Consider the following 25897-nt stretch of genomic DNA (forward strand, 5'->3'; position numbering starts at 1 on the left):
TAACACTCAGTTGGAGTTAAAAACAAAACCCAACTATATGCTGCTTACCTGGGTCATACCTAGATTAAATTTGCCCAGAAGTACTGAAAATAAGGGATGGATAGATAAAGGAGTTTTAGGCAATTGAAACACAAGAAAATTAAGACTGTAATATTAATCAGGCAAACTAATTTCCACCAGAAAAGGCATTAAGTGGGTTTATCAATTAGATAGTAGCTGGAAACCTCATTACAGTGACTTAAATTTATTTTTCTGAAAGAAATATCCAGAGTTTTGTAGATGTACTGCTAATTCAGCAGTTCAACTCTGTCAAGACTAAGGTTAGGGCAGTTCTCTTGGCCATTCCCTAATGGTCCCATAATGGCTATTTCAGTTCTCACCATTACATAGAGAAAAAAGAAAGGGACACAGAGGAGTGTCACCATTGAGAAAACAAACACATTTCCAAGAACCCTGTGGCAGATTCAAGCCTCTCTGGCCAGATTTGTCACATAGCCACACCCAGCTGAGAGATGACTAGAGACAAGGGGAATAAAATGGGACTTCAATTGGCTGACCAGCCTTCCCCTATGTGATGTGATGTAGCAGTCCAGATGGAAATCTGATAGTGCTGTATCCAGGTCTCACTTCTACCTCATAGTAAATGATTTGGGGGGCGTTCCCAAAGCTTTCTCAGACTCTGTTTCTTGAATTGTGACAAGAGAATAATAATAACTGCCTTGGCTCTTCAGGTAATTTACAATTTACTCCCCACTGTCACTACCACCAATTTACTTAGGCATACCTATGCCTGATGAAACCAGCTGACTGCTGACAGGAAGAGGAGGTGTGGCATGTTGCTGGCCTTTGACTCCCTAAGAAAGGCCCAGATGCCAGTGATCCTCTCTCCCTAGGTAGGATCTTGCCAGAATTGATAAAACAGCCAATTGCTAATACACTGTCCTTTTATTCTTTGAACTTATGTTACCAACCCAGAAGTAGGTGCATTCAAAATCTTTGTATTTCTACTTGAGGAAATGTTAATAAACACTGATAGTTCCTGGTTCCTGAGCCCATTTAGCACCAACAAGGCCACAGCTTATTACGGGGAGAATGCAGAATCTGTGCCCTGGATCCTTGGAAATTATCTACACTTCTTTCTTTCCTGCCTTATAAGATGTTTTACTTGTACTGCCAATGAGATTGTTTTGGGAATTAAATGGAAGAATGCATGTTAATCAATATAAAAGAGAGCAAGCTTCTGCTGTCTTTGAATTATAAACGTACGTTTTCATTCTTACTCTTAAAATTGTGTTGCTTAGAAGAAAAGATTAGATTGATGTTTCACTAATGCCTCTCCATGAATGCATTGTCAGAGTACACAAAGTTTGGAAGAACAAAGAAATAAAAAAGAGGGAAGAGTATATTAGCTATGTCAGTTATAATTCAGAATGTTAATGGAACTATATACCTGTTTATCTTAGAATAAGTTCATAAAATATATGTACTATTTCCTACTTCCTAAAATTTCAATTTTTGCAAATTAAATATACAAGTTCTGGGGGTTAACTCAGTGCTTAAGGTCAGTAGGTTACTCACTATTAAACATAGCCAAATATGATTTATCTTAAGAATGCAAGGATAGTTTAATATTGAAAAATGTATTATGTAGAACTATGTCACATAAGGAAAAATAGATATAAATTAAACATACAGCGATTATACCCTTAAAACCATACCAGTAAAATTAATAGAAGATAGAATGGAAAAATCATTATAATTAGCAACAAAAAACTATAAGAATATCTGTTAAAGAAAATTCAACCGAATAAATGTGAAGACTTAATTGTCTTTATTAAGGGACTCCTGCCTTGGGCAGCGTTCCATCTGGTAAGTAGAGAGATACTCTGAGGAGCTATACAAAATGGAAGGGCTTTATAAACAAAAAAAAGAGCAGGACAGTTAGCAAAAGAAAAGAGACTCTTATACAGATTACTTCCTCTTCCTTTGGGGAATGGAGAGGGCCCATATGACACATTACTTCATTGGTGCTAACCAGAATATTCCCGACTGACTGGTTAAGACTGCATTTTCTGGGGGAGGTTGAACTGCAGTTGGGTTAGGTATTAAGCCCCAGTTTAGTGACATGGCCTCACATAAATGACTCCATTTTGGGCTTGTTGATTTCTTTTTTGACATAACCCTAAAATTAACTGTGAGATTTATTGTGCAAATATAAAACTTTACACACATACACACAAACATGCAGATAGGAATGGAGAAATGTACCATGTTCTAAACCTGGAAGACAGAATTAACATTAATTCACACTAAATTAATATATAAATATAGTATATTTCCCAGAAAAATCCCATAGGAATTTTTTTTTCAGAGAGTGAGGAAGAAACTGATAATAACTATTTATCTGTACAATAAATAGGACTATCTGAAAATGTTTTGACAGACTGTCTTGATTAAATTTCAAGTTAAAACCAGAGTCCCCAAAGGTTTTGATTTTTTTTTTTTTTGTGATGAGGCACATTATCAGATATTAAAACATACTTTAAAACAATGATAATTAAAACAGACTAGTACATACACACAGAAACACACATGAGTAGAAATAAATAGACCAAAAGGGAACGTATAAGAAATTTGGCTTTACAAATCAGAGAGGAAAATATAAATTATATTTTTCATAATTTTGTACAAGAGCTGATTGAAAAGAGTTAAGCATTTTTCTTAAGCCATACAAAGTAGAAAAAATGGGTAAATATTTATTGATGGAGAAGGACCACCTTCTCATATAAAAGCAATGGAAGAAACAGGAAATTGTCAATAAATTCCTATAAAATTAAAAACCTCTACCCCAATAGGAACAAAATTTAAAACAACAAACTTGAGATTTTCAACAGCTCTGAAAAAAGTTTAAGGTAAATACGTAGGGAATGTTAACAAATCAGTATTAAAAATTTTCAAATCTGTAAAAATAAATGTATAGGCTCCAATATCTTTGGATCACTCAGCTGTGATTAAATTTCAAGTTAAAACCAGAATCGCCAAAGCTTTGATTTTTATTCTGCTCATTTTACAAGAAATGACAAACTATGGATCCACATGATCTTGAGAGCATAAAGCCCTGATTAACCATTAGCCTCTTTTCACAGATAAGAAAGGTTAGTGAATATTCTCATATCAGTTACTATGCAATCTGAAGTAAATCTCTTACTTTGTTTCTTGACACAATGAAGTTGATTCTATGGCCATCTGTTTACTAAAAAGGGCAGAGTTTCTCTGTTATAGTGAAAAGCTTAATTCTTAGAATTGTTGACTTGAAACTTTGATACTATTGTTTAGAGCAAACTACCTTTGTTAGAATGTTTCAGAAAATACTACATATGATCACTTAAAGTTAGAAATGGTTTGTCATGGGAAGCATGCTAATTGCTACATCTTGCCTCTTACTCATTTAGCTATGCTATAGATATAGTTCCCTAGATATAAATATATAGTTCCCTGAGGACTTAGCTAGACCACGTCATCTTCTTTTATAATACATCACTTTAAAGAGATCTACCTAGTGGCACCTGGCTGGCTCAGTCAATGGAGCATGCAACTCTTGATCACGGGGTTGTGAGTTCGAGCCTCACATTAGGTGTAGAGATTACTTAAAAATTAAAAACAAACAAACAAACAAAACCCACAAACTTAAAAAAAAAAAAAAAAGAGATCTATCTAGGTTATTTCCAGACATTGTAAGAACTGAGTCCTGTGTTTTGTTTGGTTTAGGACCCCTTCCTTAGAACTGCTTAGATTCCAGGAATCTGGAACATCTTTCTTTCTATTCTAACTGGGTTTTATTCTGCTTAATTTTCTCATTTTTATATTCTTGGGAGTGCATACGGTATAAATTTGTAATTTCAAAAACAGGATTGTTTTTCTCCTACTTTGTTCAATAACCTTTGCTTTGATGAATAGTAAGTTTTTGTATGCTTCTTTGTTTTTTTCTTTATTTTGGGCCAGGAAAATTATGTGCAGGAAATTCACCTTCATTAAAATCTCGTGGTCCTCTAATGATGTTGATTTTCACATACAATGTCAGTTTGGGGTTGGAAGAATTTTCTTTGAGATATTCTTTTCATTTTCCTGGTAAGTCTATTGCTTTCATATATGTTTATGAATATATTTATATTTGTTTTGTGCTTTATTAAGGAAAAACCTGTCATTAAATAGATTGAATTCTCTATTAGTCAGCTTTAGGGGAGAAGAAAAGACAGTGTTTAAAGTATGACTTCTGCAATTTGTGGAGGCCTCCAGCTAAACCTCTATAAAGTATAATATCAATCAGATTTATCATTTTTTTCTTATAGCACCTAAGAATTTTGTCTATTTTTCTGGACATTTAGGTGATTATAAAAATATAGTAGGAAACTTTTTCCTTAGCATTAAAGTTTCAGAAAGTTTTTCTCTTTTGAAATTAATTTCCTTAATGTGCTAATATCAAGAGCAATTTGTTGTTTTTCATTTCAGTCAGATTATTTAAAAATATGCTTTGGCCTACATTCCCATGGTTTGGGTGAAGACACCGATAACATTATGAAAAATCAGAACTATTAATCTAGAACTATTGCAAATCATAGAAATTGGGTATCATGGAGAAAACATTTGCAACTTGGAAGTTATTAGAATTGCTTCCATCCTTAAGATTAATCAATTTAGGTGCACCTGGGTGGCTGAGTCAGTTAAGCATCTGACTCTTGATTTTGGCTCAGGTCATGATCTCACAGTTCATGAGACTGAGCCCTGAGTGGGGCTCCACACTCAGTGTGGAGCCTGCTTGGGACTCTGTCTCCATTCTCTCTCTGCCCCTCTGCCTCCTCTCTTTCTCTCTAAAATAAATAAACTTTTAATAAGAGATTAATCAATTTATACTCATTAAAAAATGTAATTGGAATACAATTGGAGACACATTTCTACTAAAAGTATTTAATTTAGTCTGGTCACAGTCTCTGCCCTAGTAGAGTTTATAGTCTAGTGGAGGAGATAGTCAGTAATCAAATAATCATACAGTATAGAGTGAAGAAAGAACTGTACTGTTTTGAAGGAAAAATATGATATGCAAAAATAATATACAATGGAGGGATCTTGTTTAGTTTGGTAAAGGATGGTAATAGAATTGTAGGAAAACTTAAGGTTTGTTTGTTCTCTTATCACAAAGGCCATAAAATTTATTTCTACTTACTGTCTCCTCTTTTGCTCTCTCATTTTTTTCTTAAATCCATTCCCATAGGGCTTTCTTTGTTACCATTCCACAGGCATTGGACTTAGCAAAGTTACTAATGACATCCCCACGTCCAGATCCAACAGTTCCTTCTCAGCCCCAACAGCATTTGGCCCAGATAAGCTCACCTTCCTTTTGGAATCTATTTGTCTTGGCCTGAAGGAAACCACTCTCTGGCTGTTGTCTTACCTCACTGGTCTCCTTCAGCGTCTCCTGGCTGGTTGCTCTTCGTTTTCTCTACCACTAAAGGTAGAGGTGTCCCTGGACCCAGTCTTGGACTCTCATTTCTTCTTTACCTGTACTCACTCCTTAGTGACCTCACCCAATTCCTAGATTTCAATACCATCAGTACACAAATAACTCCCAAATGTAGTCCCAAATTCTTTTTTATTTTTGACCTCCAGCACTGTATCACCAATCACCTCCCTTTCCACTTGGATATCTAATAAGCATTTCAAATTTAATGTGACCAAAATTGAACTCTGAATTTCTTACCCTGACTCCAGATTGCTTCCTTCACCAATATTTCCCATCTCAGTAGATGACAACTCCCATTTATTAATTAATTGTTCGAGGTAAGGATATTGGTCGTTCTTGACTTATCTTCTCATATCCCATATTGTGTATAGTTAATCTGTGAGCTTTCCAGCAAGTAGTTCTGAGCAGTTCTACCGTAGCATCCTGATACAAGTCTTTGTTTAGTCTGTTTTACTCGTAACAGCTAGAATGACTATTTTAAAATGAATAATTCAGATTGTCATGTTACTCCTCTGCTTATAATCCTCCAATGTTTTCCCAGCTCATTCAAAGTCCTTAGAGTGGTCTACAAGATGCTATATAATTTGGATCTCAGCCACCTCCTTCACTTCTTCTCCTGTCATTTTCCCCTATGCTCACTCTGCACTAGCATACCACCGTTCTTGCTGTTCCTCAGTGCCGCCAAACATACCCCACTGTGGTTATTTCCAAAACCTACAACCGTGCCTAGTAAATAGTGTGCAACAATTGTTTGAGTAAAGGAAATGACATTTCAGCTGGGGCCAATTAGGGAGAAGAGGGTAAGGAGGTAGCTCCATATCCAGTGAATGAGTAAGAAATGCATCCGTTTACTAATGGGAATCCTCCTGGCTGAGAACCAGTGTATGGGTAGGTGTCAACTCAGGAGCCCATTATTACATACATTCAACTTATGTGTTCAGATAAACATAGAAAACCTTTAGTGTAGACATTTTTCAATGACAACAAAATGTATACCCCGTGTGTAGTTTTTAAAGATCTGACTCACCTTTCATATTTTGAAATTACAAATTAAAATACATTGGTACAAATGATGTTACATCTATGTGGATCAAAAATATAGAATCATTAAAATTTATGTGAAATATTTAGTATGGAAAAATAGTCACAATAAATTAAGTGGAGGAAAATGGTTTTAATGGCGTAAAGTGGCATACAACTTTTTGAAATATTGTATATATACCATAGGAAAGACTTTGCCAGATTTGTTAAAATATGAATATTGGTTACTTACTGGATGGTACTACAAGAGATTTTTTATCTTCTTTGGACTCTGTATTTTGAAATTTTTTGGAAGGTTCATGTATCACTTTTATAATCAGAAGAATAAAGGAATATAAAATATTTAGTTGGATGCATTGATGCTGAGTATTCTCTTATTCTAGATTCCATGAAAGGAAAAATTAAAGTTAATGATCAAGGTAAGACCATAAAAGTAGATAAGGAATCCAGCTGGCTTGCTTTGGTTATATGATATTGTGAAAATAGAGTGGAAAATGCCGCTAAACACAATTTAGTAAGAAGTGTACTTTGACTTGTCAAACACTTTCAGGTATTTGTGGCCTGATTCTAGTCACTTTATAGTAAAATGTGTATTTGTATTAATCTCCTTAGGTCAAATTTTGCACTTGATCTTAGCCAAAAGGCCGAGAAGCGATCCTTATGTCAAATTTTGGGGGTAGTGGAGACCTGGGGCACATTAGGGAACTGAGGGTGAGGAGGTAGCACCTTATTCAATTAATAGGTGAGAAACCCATCTGTTTTGTCTATGGAATCCTCGTAGCTGTTTGAAGTCTATTCATTGCCATTCTTTCCATATATTTTATGTCTTTTGGATTACATATATATTTTTGCTGTTTTTCTTTGCTGGACCATTGCAGAATGAAACTGAGATGTTAAGATTATTGATGAAGTAAATCAGTTTTTGGATGTAATTAATTTTAGGTTGGATGATACCTATAACGTTTGGAGTAGGCCCCAAACGTCACTGACTTCTTCAGTTCTCTTTTTGGTGTAGCCCCTTAGCCCTTGTGAATCTTAATTTCTATATTTCAGCTATCTGAACACTACCTGAGTTTCCCTAACTAGTAAATGTTTGCACTTGAATTGTACATGCTGTGAGGCTGAACTTTAGGAGCGCATAATTTATTCAGGAATTCAATCTGAGTACCCAGATCAACTTGTCAACCTGTTTCCCTTGTTCTCCGTTCCCACTTTGTGGTGTCGAAGTTATCTTTTCCTGCACTGTGTGGGAAATGAAATATTGCTGTGGTAGTTACAAATCTGGGGAAGTCCTACAAGTCTCAGGACATATCTATTGCATATCAAAGTGATAAATCACTTATCTGTGGACTAAAGATTATAAAATCTATTTCTCCTGATTGTGAACATTAAGTAAGATTGTGTATTAAATATAAGCAACAAAACTACACTGAACTGTAGATGGTGGGTGGTTTAGTGGTTCACAGTTTGTGAACTGAAGTCAAATGAGTTCAGTCTGCCTGCTTCTGGAGAAGTCAGTTTTTCAAAACAAAAGTCATTTGGAACTGTGGGTATGAAGGAGGAATGACAGAAATTAAAGTACACTGCAGTTTAGGTTGTAATGACCTGGTTGTCATTACAACTAGACTCAGAAAATAACTCTACTCTTTGATTGTTGTGTTAAATATTTTATTTATTTATTTATTTTTGCCTCAGGATGTCCAGTATTGGATTTGATCTCAGTTAGTTCTACTGAGATCACATCTCCCAATTATCCTCACATTTATCCCAACATGCTGAACTGCACTTGGATTTTTTATTCCGCATCAGGAAATAAAATGAAGGCAGTGATTAAAGACTTTACAACAGAAGAATCTTGGAACTGTGAGTGGGATTATGTCAGTATTTATGATGGACCAGATCAGCAATCAAGATTACTTGGTAAACTGATCTTTCTTCAATGGCCTACATTAAGTGGCATTTATATAATGCATATATGTGGAAAACATGACCTACATTTGCCTTAGGAAACATGTAATTTGTTGTCAGTGATTTTTCATGAGATCCTTCATCAGAATCCCAAAGAAGTATTAATTGAGCACAATGGGATGAGCTTGAGACCACTGGACTCCCTGGATCTTTACCTGTAACACCAGCTCTTCCTGATTTTAGCTGATTCCTGTCTCATTTTACCATTAGGGGGTGCTCTGATTCTGTTTTTTCTCTGGAAGTCCTGTATTTTAAGAGGTTCAATTACTGTACTGCATTTTTAGGTAACTTTTTGAAAATTTGTTTACTCAGGTTTCATCCTCACAGTAAGAGTGGCCCTTTTTAGACACAGGGTAAATATAAAAGGCAAAAAAGTCCAATTAGCTTGAATAATCTTCAGAGGTTTATTGACCACATGGTGTCCATCACACTTGAATGTCAGGCAATGTCCTGCTCTCAGACTGAGTCATAGAAGAAAACTTTTCCAAAGATTTTATAATCCAATACTGTGTCACCTTCTTCAGTCTCCAACAAGTTCTCCTCAGGATGCCATTACAATCCACCTATCCCAAAGAGCAAGAGGAAAGTTTTGATACTACCTTTTTCTGGGACCTTGATCTCTAATGTGATATCATTTGATTTATAACACCAGCAAGCTCAGCAATTTGCTTTGAAATTCTAAAGGTACCTAACTTTTTCTTAACAGTAAATTTACTTCCTATCAAAGAATTTCAAGCCACTAATGTGGTGGGGGGCAGGAGGCAGATGAAACATATCAGTTCTCCTTGAGATTAATATAAGGTATCTATAGCATCAGACCTTGTAACCTTAACTCTCACCAATGTCCTACAGCCAGAGACCCCGGGATCACACCGTGGGGTATCTCAGAGAGAGTTAGAAAGAACCTAGTATGGGATTTGGGCTTTGGTTAGGTGGTTTTGGAGAGGGTCTAAGGAAGTAGACTTTGCTCAAGATTGGTTGCTGTTAAGTACAGTAATTTTATGACAGGCATGTCAATCATAGGGAGGCCTGACTCGAACAAGGGTAAAACTGCATTTGGCAAAGAATGGCAAGCCCTCATTTTAGCCAAGAGAGGTCGATGTTTGGTATTTTGGTGGTTGCACACAACCTTGTGTTTTGTCACACTTTATCATAGATTCAGAGAGTCCTATCTGATGTTGATGTTCTGTGAGAATGTTTATGTCTAACAGCAGAACAACATGGTCTAGTTGTGAGTGCCAAACCCATGTCTTTTTTTTTTTATGTTTATTTTTGAGAGAGAGAGAAAGAGAGAGTGAGCAGGAGTATGAGTGAGGGAGGGTCAGAAAGAGAGGGAGACACAGAATTTGAAGCAGGCTCCAGGCTCTGAGCTGTCAGCACAGAGCCCTACATGGGGCTCAAACCCACAAACCATGAGATCATGACCTGAACCAAAGTCAGACACTTAACCAACTGAGCCACCCAGGTGCCCCCACCAAACCCATTTCTGAATGTCAGGGGCTACTTTTCTCTTTCTTATTCTTTAGTGTTTTCAGTCTAGCAGTCCTATTCCTCTTTAAAATTTCTGATAAATAAAAAATTCAGAAATGTCAAATGATTATAAATAAGGCTACTCATATTTTTATTATTAGCTTCTATAACTCTCTATAAAAAGTAAGGAAGCCACAATTCGTTTGATAGTTAATACAATTTTATTTAATACAATTTTATATATTTATATAATTTATTTCCACAAAGCATACAATTTATGTAATCATTTTCAAACTAGTGAACATAGAACCCCATTGCCAATCTCCCAGATAAAATGGAACCATATTGTCTTTTCTTAATAAATCTGTTTACCTAAGTAGAATTCACCAGGTTTTAGTTATTTGTGTAAGTGTAAATGGAGTGGTACGTAGCATCCAAATGGTTTCCATTGCAATGCTTTTATAATATCTTAGTGAAAATATATTATCAAAATTAAGTTTCACCTGGTCTTCTTTCATTTACCTACCCCATGAATGTAAGATATCTGTAACCAGTAAATACTACATTAAATGTACAGGTTAAATTCATTCATTACTAAGCATTTCCTAATAGGTTAGGCACACTGGAGACACAATGGTGAACAAGTCAGAAATGATCTCTGCCATCTTCTCTTGGAAAGACAGACGATAAATAAGAAGATGATAATTTGAGATAACAATAAACAATAATCAAATAATTATTGATTGTCAGAAGTAATCTGAAGGAGTTAAGTTGCAGAGGAAGGGTACATGTCTTCAGTTCATTTAGGTATCTGTTCACATGTTACCTCATCTAAGGCCTCTATCACATGATGTAAGTAGGCCTCCTCTGTCTTCTTCTTGGCATTTATCAAGACCTAGCAAAGTATTCATTTATTTATAATCTGTCTCCTTCCACCAGAATGAAATGTCCTGAGAGCAGGACTTAGTCTCATATTCATTACTGTATCTCCAGCATCTGGGTAGAGTACTACCCAACATTTAGTAAATATTTGATGAAAAAAAGTTGGTGAGAAAATGACCTTGAATTTGGGAAAAGCTTGGTAAATTGGGGAACTGTCAGGGGTCAGAGTGATTGGAGACTGAGTGAGGACAGACAGGAATGAGGTGGGCTGAAGGCCTTGCCACTGTGCAGCTCAGGCTATGGTAATGAGTTTGGATTTTGTTCCAATCCAATGGGAGGTCATTAAAGATTTTTGACAAGGGAGTAATTTGAAGAATGCTCATGCTGCTGGATTGGGAGTGAGTTTTAGAGTGACAGGGTGAATATCTAAAGTTATGAGGCTCTTGTGTTATTCTACATCTGCACTGTCCAGTTCACGTTGTTTTTTACTTTTAAATTAGTTAAATAAAGGGTGGTATTAGCCATGTTTAAGTGCTCATTGTTGCATGTAATAGTGGACAGCCCTCATTCAGAATGTTCCATCATTGCAGAATGTTCTATTTTATCTGTTTTAGACAATAGATAGATGGTGCCTTATAAGAGGATGGCATCTGTGGAGTGCAAGTGAAGTGGACAGATCTGGAGGCAGAACTAATAGGATTTCTGGGTGAATTGCATATGAAATTAAATGTGCAAATCAAGGATTACTCTGGAGTGAGAGGTTAGAGATGGTGGCATTTACAGAGATGGGGAATACTAGAGGAAGAAATAGATTCATGGGGAGATAGCTGTTTGTGCCATGTTACATTCTTAATGGCATAATACATCCTGGTTGAGTTGGCAACGTCCTGGTTGAGTTGGTAGCTAAAGGTAGAACTCTGGAGCTAGAGGCAAAGATTGGGCTAGAGATGAAGATTTGAGACTTACCAGCTCCTTAACAGATTTCCTCAAGTGACTCTTTCTTGGACATCATTGATCTTCTCTACCACTCTCATCAGTTTCAAACATGTTCTAGTATTACCCATCATTTTAAATAAAATTGAACAAGAAATTTATATATTACCCCATTTCTCTGCTTCCCTTTACAGCAAAATCTCTTTCTTGGAGGCTGCTAGATTTAGAAAGTTTGTGGGATTGATGGCTAGAAGGTCATGGTGAAATCAAACAATTATAGTAGAGAAACACTGATAAGTTGGATAGATAGGAGGTGGTGATTTAGAAAGCAGGATGTTTGCAATAAAAATTTTAGAGATGTCAAATGACAAAATTTCAGTGCAGTGTTAGTAAAGGATAAGTAAAGGGAATTTGTTCCCTTGCATTAAGTTTGGTGTTGGCACTTAGCAGGCATGCACTAGCTCAGTCTCACAAATCTTCATGGTCAGTGTCTAATATGCCTGGCTGTTGCCCTGCCATTCTGGTTATTAAATAGTAACATTAGTCAAGTGTTTAAGGAACACTGACAAACGGGAACACTGAAACAAACATAGAGAACAATGACCAGGATGCTGAAGGGTGTGGGTGCTTAGAAGTGTTTACCTTGGAGAAGACAGAAGGATCATAAGTCTTCCTTTCAAGTAGTTATGGAATTCTCATAGAGACTCTCAGGCCATATATGAAATTTGTACTGACTGATGATATCTAATAGTTATTGAATGTTTACCATGATTCAGGCATGGTCCTACACACTTACAACTGTCTCAATTTTCTTAACTATCCTGTAGAGGTAGGTTACATTTATCCTCATTTTAAATATAAAGAAACCGAGTCTCAAAATGATTAAGTAACTTGTTTCCAGTGGCATAACTAATAAGTAGAGACAATGGGATTCAAACCCCAGCACTCTGATTCAAACACTTACATTCTTGGGTACTACACGAACCAGGAAGAAACTGTTACATTGATGTTTTTTGATCCAACGTGAGGAAGAACAGTCTAGCAATTAGAAGCGTTCAAAAAGAGAAAATGCTCGTAAGTTCTACATCACATCTTCCAGGTGAGTAATCACATGTTCAGGGTTATTTTAGCAAGGACTCACAGTCAGATGAAAGATTGAACTAAATAGTCTCCAAGATTACATATTGACACTATTCCCTTCTCATCCAGGCACCCATTTTAAAACTACACATTTTAGGGGCGCCTGGGTGGCTTGGTCAGTTAAGCATCCAACTTCGGCTCAGGTCATGATCTCAGGGTCTGTGGGTTTGAGCCCCGCATCGGGCTCTGTGCTGACAGCTCAGAGCCTGGAGCCTGTTTCAGATTCTGTGTCTCCCTCTCTCTCTGCCCCTCCCCTGTTCATGCTCTGTCTCTCTCTGTCTCAAAAATAAATAAACATTAAAAAAAAACTATACCTTTTATAAATGTGTTATATTTCTAAGTTATGAATCAGAATACTGTATTTGACAGAATCCAGGATAGAGCCATATCCACACCATTAAGACCTTCCCTGCAGGTTAACGTTGTATGGTTATTTAATCTATTTAATCAACTGTGAAAGTTCCTAGCCATATAATTATCTACTTACATTTTTTTATCTGTTCACAAGGATATCATAAGATGCTATATTAAGTGCTTCACTGCAATCAAGATTCATTAAGTTTATCTCCTTCCCCTTAGCCATCGTCTAATTAGCTCTTTCAAAAAAAATGAAATTAGGTTACTTGAATGTGGCATGTTAAGAATACCATGCTGGCTTCTCATGACCATGGATTCCTTCTCCACATGTTCAGCAACCATCTGTCTAATGATTTGCTGAAAGATTTTGGTGAGGTTTATTTTTATTTAAAAGCACTTATAATACTTTGCAAATACCAACTCATACAATCCCATTTGAATATAATTTTTATATCTATTATACAGATGGAAAAACTGAGGCAGAGAGGTTAAATAAATTGCGCAGTGCCACATGGTTAGGAAATAGCAGAGCTAGTCTAAACCAGTTTGGTTATAGTATCTGTACTTCTAAGCATTAAGCTACACGATTTCACTGATGTATGACTTTGGAAATCCTATATTTTGTTTTCTCTCTCTTCTCCCCAACTGCCCTCACCTCCAAATCTTTTTTTTTAATCAGTAGCATTTTCCCATTTACATTATTTTAAAACTTCTGGAGTGTTTGTTGACATAGGGTATCTCAAAAGTTCCCCATCAAATCCAGTTCATGAGACAGATTCTTTGAAGATAAGAATGATGTGGAGGTTAACTATCCCCTATTCCCTATCTTTCTTTCTCAGATTTGTGAGACAACATTATCTTTAAAAAGGTGCATCAATAGTGTATCACTGTTTTATCTTGAGAGAACTTAAATTATAGCATGTACAGCTAAATTACAATAGATGTCCTATCACTGTCAGGACCACCTTTGCAACAACTTTTGAATTTCTGAATTAAGAAAGGATCATCATTAGTCTGCGTTTGGGCAGCCTGTGTGTCTCAGCCAGTTGGGGCTGCTATGACAAAAATACTGTAAACTGAATGGCTTAAACTACAAGCATTTATTTTTCACAGTTCTGGAGGCTTGGAAGTCTAAGATTTGGTGTCTAGTAAGAACTTACTTCCCAATCCATAGCTGTCTTTTTGCTCTGTCCTCACATGGCAAAAAAAAAAAAAAAAAAAAAAAAAAAAAAAAGAGAGATTCTCTGGGTCTCCATTCTAAGGGTACTAGTTCCATTCATGAAGGCTCCAGACTCATGACATAACCACTTCCCGAAAACCTTACCTCCCCAACACCATCACATTTGGGATTAGGATTTCAACCTACGAGTTTGCGAGGGGGACACAAACATTCAGTCCAGAATGTTGTCCGCTATTACTTTTGTTTCTCTGTCCATTTACCTTCACCAGCAAGTCTCTTTCTCATTCTTATGATCACAGATTACCATAGAATTATATATCATTTTCATATTAAATGCTAGCCCAGTCTTTTGCCTTTGATCTTTTCAAATCTATACCCTTCCTTTGCTGCAGTCAAATCATGAATTCCATCCCACAAATCTTGTTCTCACATTATCGATAATCATTCCTTTACCAATATTAACAGTACAGAATTTAACGTCTTCTTTTTGCCCTCTTTTACCTATGTTACTGCCCAGAAGAACTATTTTAATTATTGAAAATATCTCATATTGTAGCACATCTATGTGGCTCCAAGAAAGAATTTGTCTTAATATCCAGTGGTGCTTACCTGACTATCAACTTTAAGACTGATCAGTCCGTGGGAGAAAGAGGTTTTAAACTCATTTTGGAAGACACAGTTCAGAAGCATTCACAAAAAAGTAATATGGGGACCCAATTGCCTATTAATGGTAAGTAATGATTTTAAAATACTTACTAAAACAGGAACCATATATATCAAAGTAGAACCTGTGGAACACTGCTTATAGGTTCCCTGGTAGTCACCTTCTCTGATACTCAAAACAGCATAGTGTCATTTCAAACCATTTCTTAAAGCACAAGACCTTGGTAGTTTATATAGATCATGTGAGGAAATAGTTAATTGGGGTGTGTGCAGGTGTGTGTGTGTGTGTGATTAAGAAATAATGATAAACATAAAAGGCAGTTGCTATTTTAAAAATCCAGTGTGGGGGGGGGGGCGGGCACCTACGTGGCTCAGTACATTAAGCGTCAGACTCTTGATTTGGGCTCAGGTCATGATCTCATGGTTCCTGAGATGGAGTCCTGTGTTGGGCTCTGTGCTGACAGTGTGGAGCCTTGCTTGGGGAGATATTCTCTCTGTCTGTCTGTCTGTCTGTCTCTCTCTGCCCTCCCCTGCTCATGTTGTTTCTTGCTGTCTCGAAAAATGAATGAATGAATGAATGAATGAATGGATTTCTGGTGTAAACAAAGAAATCTCAAGTAAAGAATTTAACGGGTTTTTTTAATTTATTTTTGAGACAGAGACAGAGCATGAACGGGGGAGGATCAGAGAGAGAGGGAGACACAGAATCTGAAACAGGCTCTAGGCCCTGAGCTGTCAGCACAGAGCCCGACGCGGGGCTCGAACTCATGGACCGCGAGATCATGACCTGAGCCGAAGTCGGCCGCCCAACCGACTGAGCCACCCAGGTGCCCCTCTCAAGTACAGAATTTAACAAATGAGCATATCTTACAATTCCCGAATTATAGGCCATGAAAATTTTCTTCATATTTCAGAATATACTTGAAAAATCTCTTGTTTTTAATTTCCTGGTGGATTTCTTTTTAAATCTGAGAATGAAGTCAACACATTGCTAGAAATTTCTCTTATGCTTTTCCTTTATATATAAGTCACACTTGGAATACGTTTAGTATAAAGTCTTGATATGTCTAGATGTGTTATACTGCGATAACATAAATAATGCCAAAGAAAGAACAATGTCCAGCAATTTCATGATTAAGCATAATATTTTTAAAATCAATTTGATTTGTCTATATTAATATTTTAGTTAACTTTATTGATTTTTTGCTCATTTTATGAACAATGAAAGAAAAGAGGAATCTACTCTCTTGCTAAGCATCCTGGTTTTTGACCTACAAAAGAAATAAACACCTCCATTCTGAGATTTTAATAGATTTTAATAAACACCTCTATCTAATGTTTTGTTGTTATTTTTCTCAGAGGTAACAGTAGAAACCAGTCCTGGAAAACAGCCAACCCCAGACACCTGTGGAATTCCTGGTGTTGACCCATTTCTAATGGAAGGGTCTAAGAGAAACACAAATGTGCCGCCAACTAGGCTGGGGGAGCCCAGGGTGGTTGGTGGCCATGCAGCACCTGCAAAGTCGTGGCCCTGGCTGGTCAGTCTGCAGCACCAAGGACAACATTTCTGTGGAGGTGCTCTGATCGCCAAGCAGTGGGTCCTGACCGCAGCGCACTGTAACTTTAGGTGTGTGCCTGGGTGGAGCAGGGGGCACTGGAGCCGTGTGAAGGCCCACGGTGGGCATCCTCCTGCTCTCCTTGCATCCCAGGAAACAGTAAGCTCCCAAGGATACAGTCCCCATCATGCAAACGAATGAGCACACTAGGTCAATGACACCTCATGCTTCACTAATGCATTTACTACCAAGAGCTGTTAATTACAGAAGGTGCTTCCTGCCTCTAAGTGTAGTTTATTTAAAAAGTAACAACAGTGCCCCCTCTTTCCTCATCTATAAAGTGGACATCATATCTTAACATTTTTGTATTGGTTTCTTAGCACTGTGCCTAGAGCACAGGCATTGCTCAAATGTGAATCCCTTTCCTTCTTGTTCTGATGACTGATCATCACACCCACTCTCAAAATAAATATCTACTTTTAAAGAATTTTAATGAATGTCCCCTAAAAGAAACATTTTTAAACATTTTAGCTGAATCTTGGTCTCCATGTGATGTGGAGGTATCTGAAAACTCCTCCCTCAAAGAAGTGTTAGATTGATGTTTTTAATACTGGTCTTCCAGAAGTGGTGATATGGTTGACAGTGCTGCACAATGGACAGTTAAATGAGTAGATCTAGTGTTTCAGTGTCTCAAAGATAGACTTTATAAAAGTACCTGCTCAAATAACTTGGTGAGTAGGAACCTTCAACGAATCAAAAACTCATTTTCTTTACCATTCCCCCACTCCTTGGATAGAGAGAAATCACAAGAAATTCTCCTTGTTAATGCAGTTTTAAGACTTTCATGTGCACAGAATTATCTGGGGAGTTTGCTATAAATGGAATCTTAGAATCTTAATTCTGAATTTTGATTTGATGAGTTATGTCTGGGATTCTGCATTTTTAATGCTCATGCCAGATTTAATGCATGTAGTTCTTAGACATTTCTTTGAGAAACATTGTATCAGGGAGAAGAGTAACTATAACTTACAGAATAGGTGTCAGTGACCATTATATATGGATATCATATAATGTGGAATATTATGATCATAATAATACATGGAATCATTGCCCTGAGTCATCATAAATCTTGTCAAGCAATACTAAATCAATTTTTTTTTGTTTGATGTTATGAAGGCCAGAAAGTAGATACTTTTTCTCAGGGATGAATTAATAAGAACCCCCATTTTCTAAGAATTCAAAATGACAAAGATTTTAACATAGATTAGAAATGTTACACAGTATATTTTTAGTAATTTTGAAAAATTATAACCTCATTAAAAGTGGTATCTATTTCCCCACTCCTTTTTCTTATGACAAGTACCATCACAGATGGCCTAGTAATAGGAAGAAGTTCCCTGTCAAACATAGGAAACGGTGATTTGCTACCAGTAAAAGCCATATACACTCACCCTGGCTTCACCCAGTTCCCTCCTACTGATGATCTGTCTTTGCTGCGTCTGGAGAACCCTGTTGAACTAGGTCAGTACGGATCATTTTTCTTTAGATTTTGAGCCTTTGCCATACAGTTTTTATCTTCCATCTTGCTTAGAAGTGCTATACGTGCTTTTGAGGGCCAATAATTATTTCAAAACTTATATTCTAAGCTACTCTCCCTAAAATCTGAAGCATGTGCCTAAACAGTTTACTTTTGTATGGTTTTTAAAATTTTTTTAAAACGTTGATTACTTTTGAGAGAGAGATAAAGTGCAAGCAGGGAAGGGGCAGAGAGAGAAGAAGACACAGAATCCAAAGCAGCTCCAGGCTCCAGGCTGTCAGCACAGAGCCCGATGCGGGGCTCAAACTCACTACAAGATCATGACCTGAGATGTAGCCGGCCGCCCAACCAACTGAGCCACCCAGGCGCCCCTGCTTTTGTATGTTTTTACCTAATGGAAGTTGAGAGACAATTTCAAAGAAATATGTTTTTAACATGTCCTCTTTATTCTGAGACTCACTTTTAGGTAAGGTTTACCCAAATACTTAAAACAGGAGTCTGAACCATCAGATATGCAATTTTCTGTCCCTTTTATGACTTGGTAAAATCTTGTTATTTTTTTAATGTTTATTTAAGCCAAGGCTGATGTGAACGTGTCGGGAGGAATGGTTCATCTTGGCTCTGTCATACAGCAGCCATGTGATCTTGGGCAAGTTATGTAACTTCTCTGAGCCTCAGCTTGATCATTTGTAGAAAGGGAGTAACAGTCACCCTCCTACCAACTTAACACGGGTCCACATTCAATGAGAAAGTAAATTGGGGGGGGGGGGCAAGCGGAGAGTCACCACTTTCACACCCATGCCTTTCCGTGGATTCCTGGGGCTCTGGGACAGTTTTTCTTCTCTCTTCCAACTCTCTCCTGTGTTTCTGCATTCTTCAACTGTTCCCCTGCCGATAGACTCACTTTCTTCTTTAATGTCTTTTCAACATATTCATCCTGCAAAACCTCTGTCATGGTTCAGCCCACCATTTGCTTTCAGTGCTTTTGTAACTGAGTCAGTGAGAGAGCATCTAGAACAGTGCTGCTTACTCTTGGCTATGCATTATAATCTCTTGGGTTGCTTATAAAGAACTGTAGGCCAGGAGACCTGGCATCAGTATTTTTGTTGTTGTTGTTCTTATTTTGCTTATTAAATGTTTAAAATTTTTTTTAATGTTTTTATTTTTGAGAGAGACAGAGTGCTAGAGGGGGAGGGGCAGAGACAGGGAGACACAGAATCCGAAGCAGGCTCCAGGCTCTGAGCTGTCAGCACAGAGTCAAGCGAGGGGCTCAAACTCACCAGCGGTGAGATCATGACCTGAGCCATCCAGGCACCCCTAATGAGTTTTTATGTTGAGACAATTAATTATAGATTCACATGCAGTTATAGGAAATAGACACACCAATGTACTTTCTACCCTGCTTTCACCAATGGAAACATCTTGCAGGGTGTTGACTTTGATACAGAACATTTCTACCACCACAAGTGATACTGTTGCCTTTTTATAGCAATACTCACTTCCTCCTCCCCACCAGACCTCTGGAAACCACTAATCTGTTCTGTTTCTATAGTTTTGTCATTTCAAGAATGTTATATAAATGCGATTATGCAGAATGTAAACCTTCGGGATTAGTTTTTTTCACTCTGTGTAATGCCCTGGAGATTTATTCATATTGGTCCATGTATCAATAGTTCATTCTTTTTAATTGATGAGTACTTTTCCAAGATATGGATTCATCAAAGTTTCACCATTCATCTGTTGAAGAACACCTTTTTTCCAGCTTTTAGATATTACAGATAAATCTTCTGTGAGCATTTGTGTATAGGTTTTGTGTAAAGAAAATTGAGCAGGACTTTTCATTTCTGTGGGATAAATGCCCCTGAGTGCCATCGCTGGGTCATATGGTAGTTGCGTTTCAGTTTTATACAAAACTGCCAGACTATTTTCTAGAGTCGTAGAACCATCGTATGTCCCACCAGAGATGTAGGAGTGATCTGGTTTCTTAGCATCCTTGTGAGCGTTTGCTGTTGTCACTATTTTTTAAAAGCATTCCAATAGGTATATAGTGATGATATCTTACTATAACTTTAATTTGTATCTCCTTAAGAGCTAATGATACTGAACATCTCTCCATGTGCCTATTTTTGCCTTTTTTTTTTTTTTTTTTTTTAAGCACTTCAGTGAAATGTCTCTTCATAGCTTTGGTCAATTTTTTTTTTTTTTTTTTTTTTTTTAAGAGAGAGAGAGGGTACCTATATGTGGCGGGGGAGGGGCACAGGGAGAGAGACAGAGAGACAGAGAGAGAGAGAGAGAGAGAGAATCTTAACATGAGGTTCGATCCCATGACCCTGGGATCATGACCTGAGTTGAAATCAAGACACCCAACTGACTGAGCCACTCAGACACCCAACTGACTGAGCCACTCAGGTGTCCTAGCTTTTGTCAGTTTTCTAATTGGATTATTTTGCATATTGTAGAGTTTAAGAATTCTCTATATATTCTAAATACTACTGCTTTGTCGGGTAGATGGTTAGCAAATGTTTTCTTCCAGTCTGTAGCTTGTCTCCCAGTCTGTAGACCCTGTTAACAGGGTCTTTCACAAGCATAGATTTTAATTTTGTTAAAGTCCACTTTCTTCATTTTCCTTTTATGGATTTTGCTTCCAGTGTCAAGCCAAAGAACTCCTTGCCTAGCCCCAGATGCTGAACATTTTTTCTTATGTCTCTAAAAATTTTTGTATTTTACATTTAACGTCACCATCCATTTTTAGTTAATTTTTATATAAGGTTTAAGGTTTTGGTCAAGGTTCTTTTTCCTCCCCCAGGATGTCCAATTGTGGCAGCAACATCTGTTGAAGAGGCTGTTTTTCCTCCAATCAGTTGCTTTTGTGCCTTTGTGAAAAATCAGCTGAGCATGTTTGTATGGGTCTATTTCTGAGATCTCTATTCTGTCAGTCTATGTCTCTCCCCTTCTCCAGTACTACACTGCCCTGGTTACTGTAGCTGTAGAGTAGGGTTTATATTAAAAAGCGATTGCTCTTAATTTATTCTCTTTCAAGACTGTTTTAGCAATTCAAAGCCCTGTACTTTTCCATATAGATTTTAAAATAAGCTTATCTCCGTCTAAGACACTTGCTGTGATTTTGGTAGGAATTACATTAAGTCTATATAGATCACTTTGGGGAGAACTGACATCTTTACTATGATGAGTCAATTCATGAACACAGTGTATTTCTCCTCTTATTTAGGTCTTCTTTGATTTCTTTCAATAGAATATTGCCATTTTGAGTGCACAGATCCAGTATATGTTTTGCTAAGTATATGCATATCTAAGCATTGCATTTTCTAAACAGTGATTATAAATAGTATTGTTTTCATTTTTAATTTTTAAAAATTTTTTAATGTTTATTTTGTTTTTGAGAGAGAGACAGAGCATGAGCGGGGGAGGGGCAGAGAAAGGGAGACACAGAATCCGAAGCAGGCTCCAGGATCTAAAGCTGTCAGCACAGAGCCTGACATGAGGCTCAAACTCTCAGACCAAGAGATCATGACCTGAAGTGAAGCCCAACACTAACCCGACTGAGCCACCCAGTCGCCCCAGTAGTATTGTTTTTAATTTTAAATTCTACATTAAATGTGATTGACTTATGTATGTTGATCTTGTATCCTGGATTTTGCTGAATCTAGATCAGTATCTTATAAACTTCTCCTGGAAATTTCCATGTGCAGCCAAAGTTGAGAACCAGTGCTCTAGAAAAGACCATTGGTGAAGTTCGGTGCCCTTGAAAATTTCCCCCCTTATTTTGTTCTCCAAGGATCTTGACTTCCACTCAGCACCACCTGGTGTCAACATCAACATGAAACTTTGTGTTCCTCTGCCCCTTAAGTATTTGGTTAGCTTATTTAATCTGTACCCATTCATTTCTGTTCATCGGTAAGAGTGAGAAATGTCCTTTCTCCCATTAGAAACAATACAATTTCTACCTATGATTTTCATCCTCACCACCTCACCATGGCCATCATGTGACCATTTATGGCCTATTTCTTTCTTGTGTTTTTATACAACTCTATATGTACTTAAAAAAATTGTAATATACCTATTATAAGAATTTTATCCTGATTTTTCACTTATTATCAGTGTTGCTTCATATTATTAAAATTTCTTTTAAAATGTAATTTTAATGTCTACATAGTAGACTTTTCACAATTCTTATAAATAGTTTGTTTCTTTTTTTTAAATTTAATGCTGCATTGACTATTCTTATGTATGTGTTTTTCTAGTTCTAGGATTGCCTTAAGATAAATTTCCCAGAAGTAGAATTGCTAGATTTAGGGCATAACTATTTTCAAGATTGCTGACATAAGGAATACTTAAGTATAAGTCGATACATCCTCTTTTTTTTGGTCCAAAAATGAGGCAATTTCGCAATATCTGTTAATTTCTAAAGTGTGTGCCTCCTGGTCCAGCAGTTCTGTTTTCCACAAATACTGACACTAATGCACAGACTGATAATCTAGGACACTTGGTGCAGTTTTTCAGGGGAAAAAAAATTAGTCTAAATGTTTGCCAAGGGGATTTAATAAACTGTAGTACATTCACTATTTGATACTGTGTACCACTAAAAATATATTATAGGTCTATATGCAATGATATAGATGATTTGACCATAATCTGGTAAATGAAGAAAATCAGAATAAGAAAAAATGGCTGATTAAAAAATATGTTGGTAGAGGGAATATATTTTAGCTCAAGGAAATGTCAGGAATCAATATGATTGAGCAATGATTATAAGTATATCTATGAAAGTAGCATAACGTAAGATTTGGAATCAGTTGGCATGTGTATAGAAAGAAAAGTAAGAAAAAAAAACAAGTTACAGAGCTTTATGTGATTTTACTAAGAGACAGCAGTAAAAATAAAGAACCACTGAAATAAATGGTCTAGGACAGCAGATATGTTGAAACATTTAAGTGTGTAAAAGTCTGGATAAAATTGAAGTCAAACAGCATGGGAGAGCAAACACAGGGACAAATTCAGAGAGAGAGAGAGAGTATGTATGTGTACACACATATACACACAAACCCACAATATTTATGAATTTTGTAATGATATATACAAATACATACAAATGTATTTCATATATATACCAATTTTGGTGATAAGAAAAAAATGTGAATGTTTAAACATATATCAATCTATTTTATAATATACCTATGAAGATAGACACAAAGATACTTACTAGCTATAAAAATACTTTAAAAGTTTAAATTGCTACAAATGTGGTTTTTCTCCATCCTTCATGTAATACCACTGAAGAGAAAAGATAATTACATTGTTCTGCACTGTCATCTCATATTCAACAAGGTGATGTCCTGAAGGCATGTAAACAAAAAGGCAGATGCATTTTTTAAAATGGTTAGTGGATAAGAAACCATGCGGGGCATGCCTCTATGCAGGGCATGTGTTTCTGTTGTCCTAGGAAAATATGGTAATACCTGGAATAAAGTGGTAACATGTAAATTGAGGTGATCCCTTCTGAGTAATTAATAGATGGAATCTTCTGGAAGTCTTATTTATTAAATTACAGGGTTAAAATGGGTACTGTCAGATCAAAATGGTTACTTTCAGAGCTATCATTGAAGAGCAAATAGTACAGATAATATCAATCCCATGGACTAAATGATATTTGCCTTTTTCTCATTCTAGGAGAGTTTGTATCTCTAATCTGTTTGCCAGGGAAATATGATAAAATAAATTTACTTTCCAAATGTATGACTGCTGGATGGGGAATAACTGAACCATATCGTGAGTATACTCACTGCCTCTTCCAAGATTAGAATCCAAACAAATATTTGTAGAGTAATATATTGTTTACTTATTTTTAATTATTCTGTATTTTTAATAGGAATGATAGTAGAAAAAGTCTTTTCCACAATGGATCTAAAAGTGACTACTTGGGTTTTACGACATCATATTCGTTAGTATTAGTTCACTGATACTTGTAAAAACTTGTGTTAGAAAACATCTAGTGATTTTAGTACCTAGTAAATATTTGTGTGTCTCATTTATATGTAATTTTCCCCCAGCTGCACTGTGAGCACACATACTTGCTTTCACAACAGTATAGGGGCCGCTACTGTGAAAACCTCTACTTAAAGACATGAGCCTATTTCCAAAGATGTGATGCATTTTTCTGAAATCATAGGCTGGTATGAATGGTAAGTGGTGGAAAGATGATGTGAAAATAGTCTACATATAGGTCAAACTCATGACTCTGATCTCACATCCTCCATATTCTACAGCTAAGTTAACAAGTTAACAAATATCCAGTAAAATAAAGAATCAGAATGCAGTTTCAGTTGAAACCTCCAGTGTCAACACTGAAACGTGAAGTCAAGTCAAAAGAATAAGAACACCATGAAACCAATGGAATATAGACTAAATGTGTAAAAACTGAAACGTGTTGTTTGCTTTATCAGCAACTGATTTGGGTATAAACTTCCTTTGTCCTTCTGTATAGTGATGTCATTTTTCTGTTTTCTTGGGACTGTACAAAAGATAAAAGAACCACATGAAGTGGGCTCCTTCCTTCCTTCCTTCCTTCCTTCCTTCCTTCCTTCCTTCCTTCCTTCCTTCCTTCCTTCCTTCTTCCCTTCCCTTCCATTCCCTTCCCCTCCCTTCCCTTCCCCTTCCTTCCTTCCTTCCTTCTTCCCTTCCCTTCCCCTCCCCTCCCCTCCCTTCCCCTCCCCTCCCCTCCCCTCCCCTCCCCTCCCCTCCCCTCCCCTTCCCTTCCCTTCCCTTCCCTTCCCATGGTTCCTGTTGTATAAGTGACCTGGAGTAATAATATGTTTTTTACAAATCACTTAACAGCGTCATTACAGTGCGCAGAGGGGAGAATTGGGTGGGACTTAACCCTTGGATGTATATGGACTATTTTTACCCCACGTATTTTGTCCCATATGTTTATGTCCCAAATGTTTTGTCCATAAACATTTTTGTGTTTTTATTCCTTTCCTACTAGAAGACGAATTTTCTAAAACAATGCAGCAGGCAGCTGTACCACTGATCAGTAGTACATCTTGTCGAAGTTACTGGGGACTGGATATTAAAAACACCAATATATGTGGAGGGGCTGCAGGATCATCCTCATGCATGGTAATTCAAGGATGGTGCTGATGAGTGCAGTTTTCTTCTCAGTGTGTCTCATGAATGGGTGTTTGCTGACCACAAAGAGGTATACGTGCATGGCAGTTGTAAAATGAAAAGTGAGAAGAGGAAGTACATTGCTAAGCTGATGTACTGTCATTGCTAATTTGAAACTCGAAGTGAATGCAATTCTCAAAAGGAATTGCTCGTTCATTTGCTTGGGTGACTGTGTGAAATTGATGATGTTCTACTGTTTTTGACCTATAAAAATAATTTATTATGTCTCAACTTCACAGCTGAATTAGACCGCTCAGAGCATCTGCTTCTAGTAGCATTGAAAATATAAAGATATTTTAATGTAACTCAAAGCCATAATTTTGTGATTTATATTAAGTAGATGCTTGAAACTTTCTGCAAGACACAGTCTGTTGTCAGCATTAAATGACTTTGTGTTTAATGTACCTTTTAGCCTCCTTTTGAGAATAGAGGTTTCAATCTGATTCAGAGATCTGTAATATCCACCA

The 25897-nt window shown here is 36.8% G+C and overlaps 1 protein-coding gene across 1 annotated transcript in view; it reads left to right on the forward strand.

Moving 5' to 3' along the window:
- The window catches only part of OVCH1 (ovochymase 1), an 83888-nt gene that overhangs the window by 57435 nt on the left and 556 nt on the right, over positions 1 to 25897 (forward strand). The window contains exons 25-32 of the mRNA XM_086715123.1: positions 4003 to 4128; positions 6943 to 6978; positions 8255 to 8479; positions 15046 to 15219; positions 16512 to 16779; positions 18069 to 18229; positions 23934 to 24032; positions 25249 to 25382. Coding sequence (XP_086571249.1) covers positions 4003 to 4128; positions 6943 to 6978; positions 8255 to 8479; positions 15046 to 15219; positions 16512 to 16779; positions 18069 to 18229; positions 23934 to 24032; positions 25249 to 25382 — 1223 coding nt within the window. The remainder of the gene's footprint in view (positions 1 to 4002; positions 4129 to 6942; positions 6979 to 8254; positions 8480 to 15045; positions 15220 to 16511; positions 16780 to 18068; positions 18230 to 23933; positions 24033 to 25248; positions 25383 to 25897) is intronic.

The sequence above is a fragment of the Puma concolor genome, chromosome B4 (genome assembly GCF_028749965.1).
Source record: "Puma concolor isolate L17-30 chromosome B4, mPumCon1.1.hap2, whole genome shotgun sequence".
Lineage (NCBI taxonomy): Eukaryota > Metazoa > Chordata > Mammalia > Carnivora > Felidae > Puma > Puma concolor.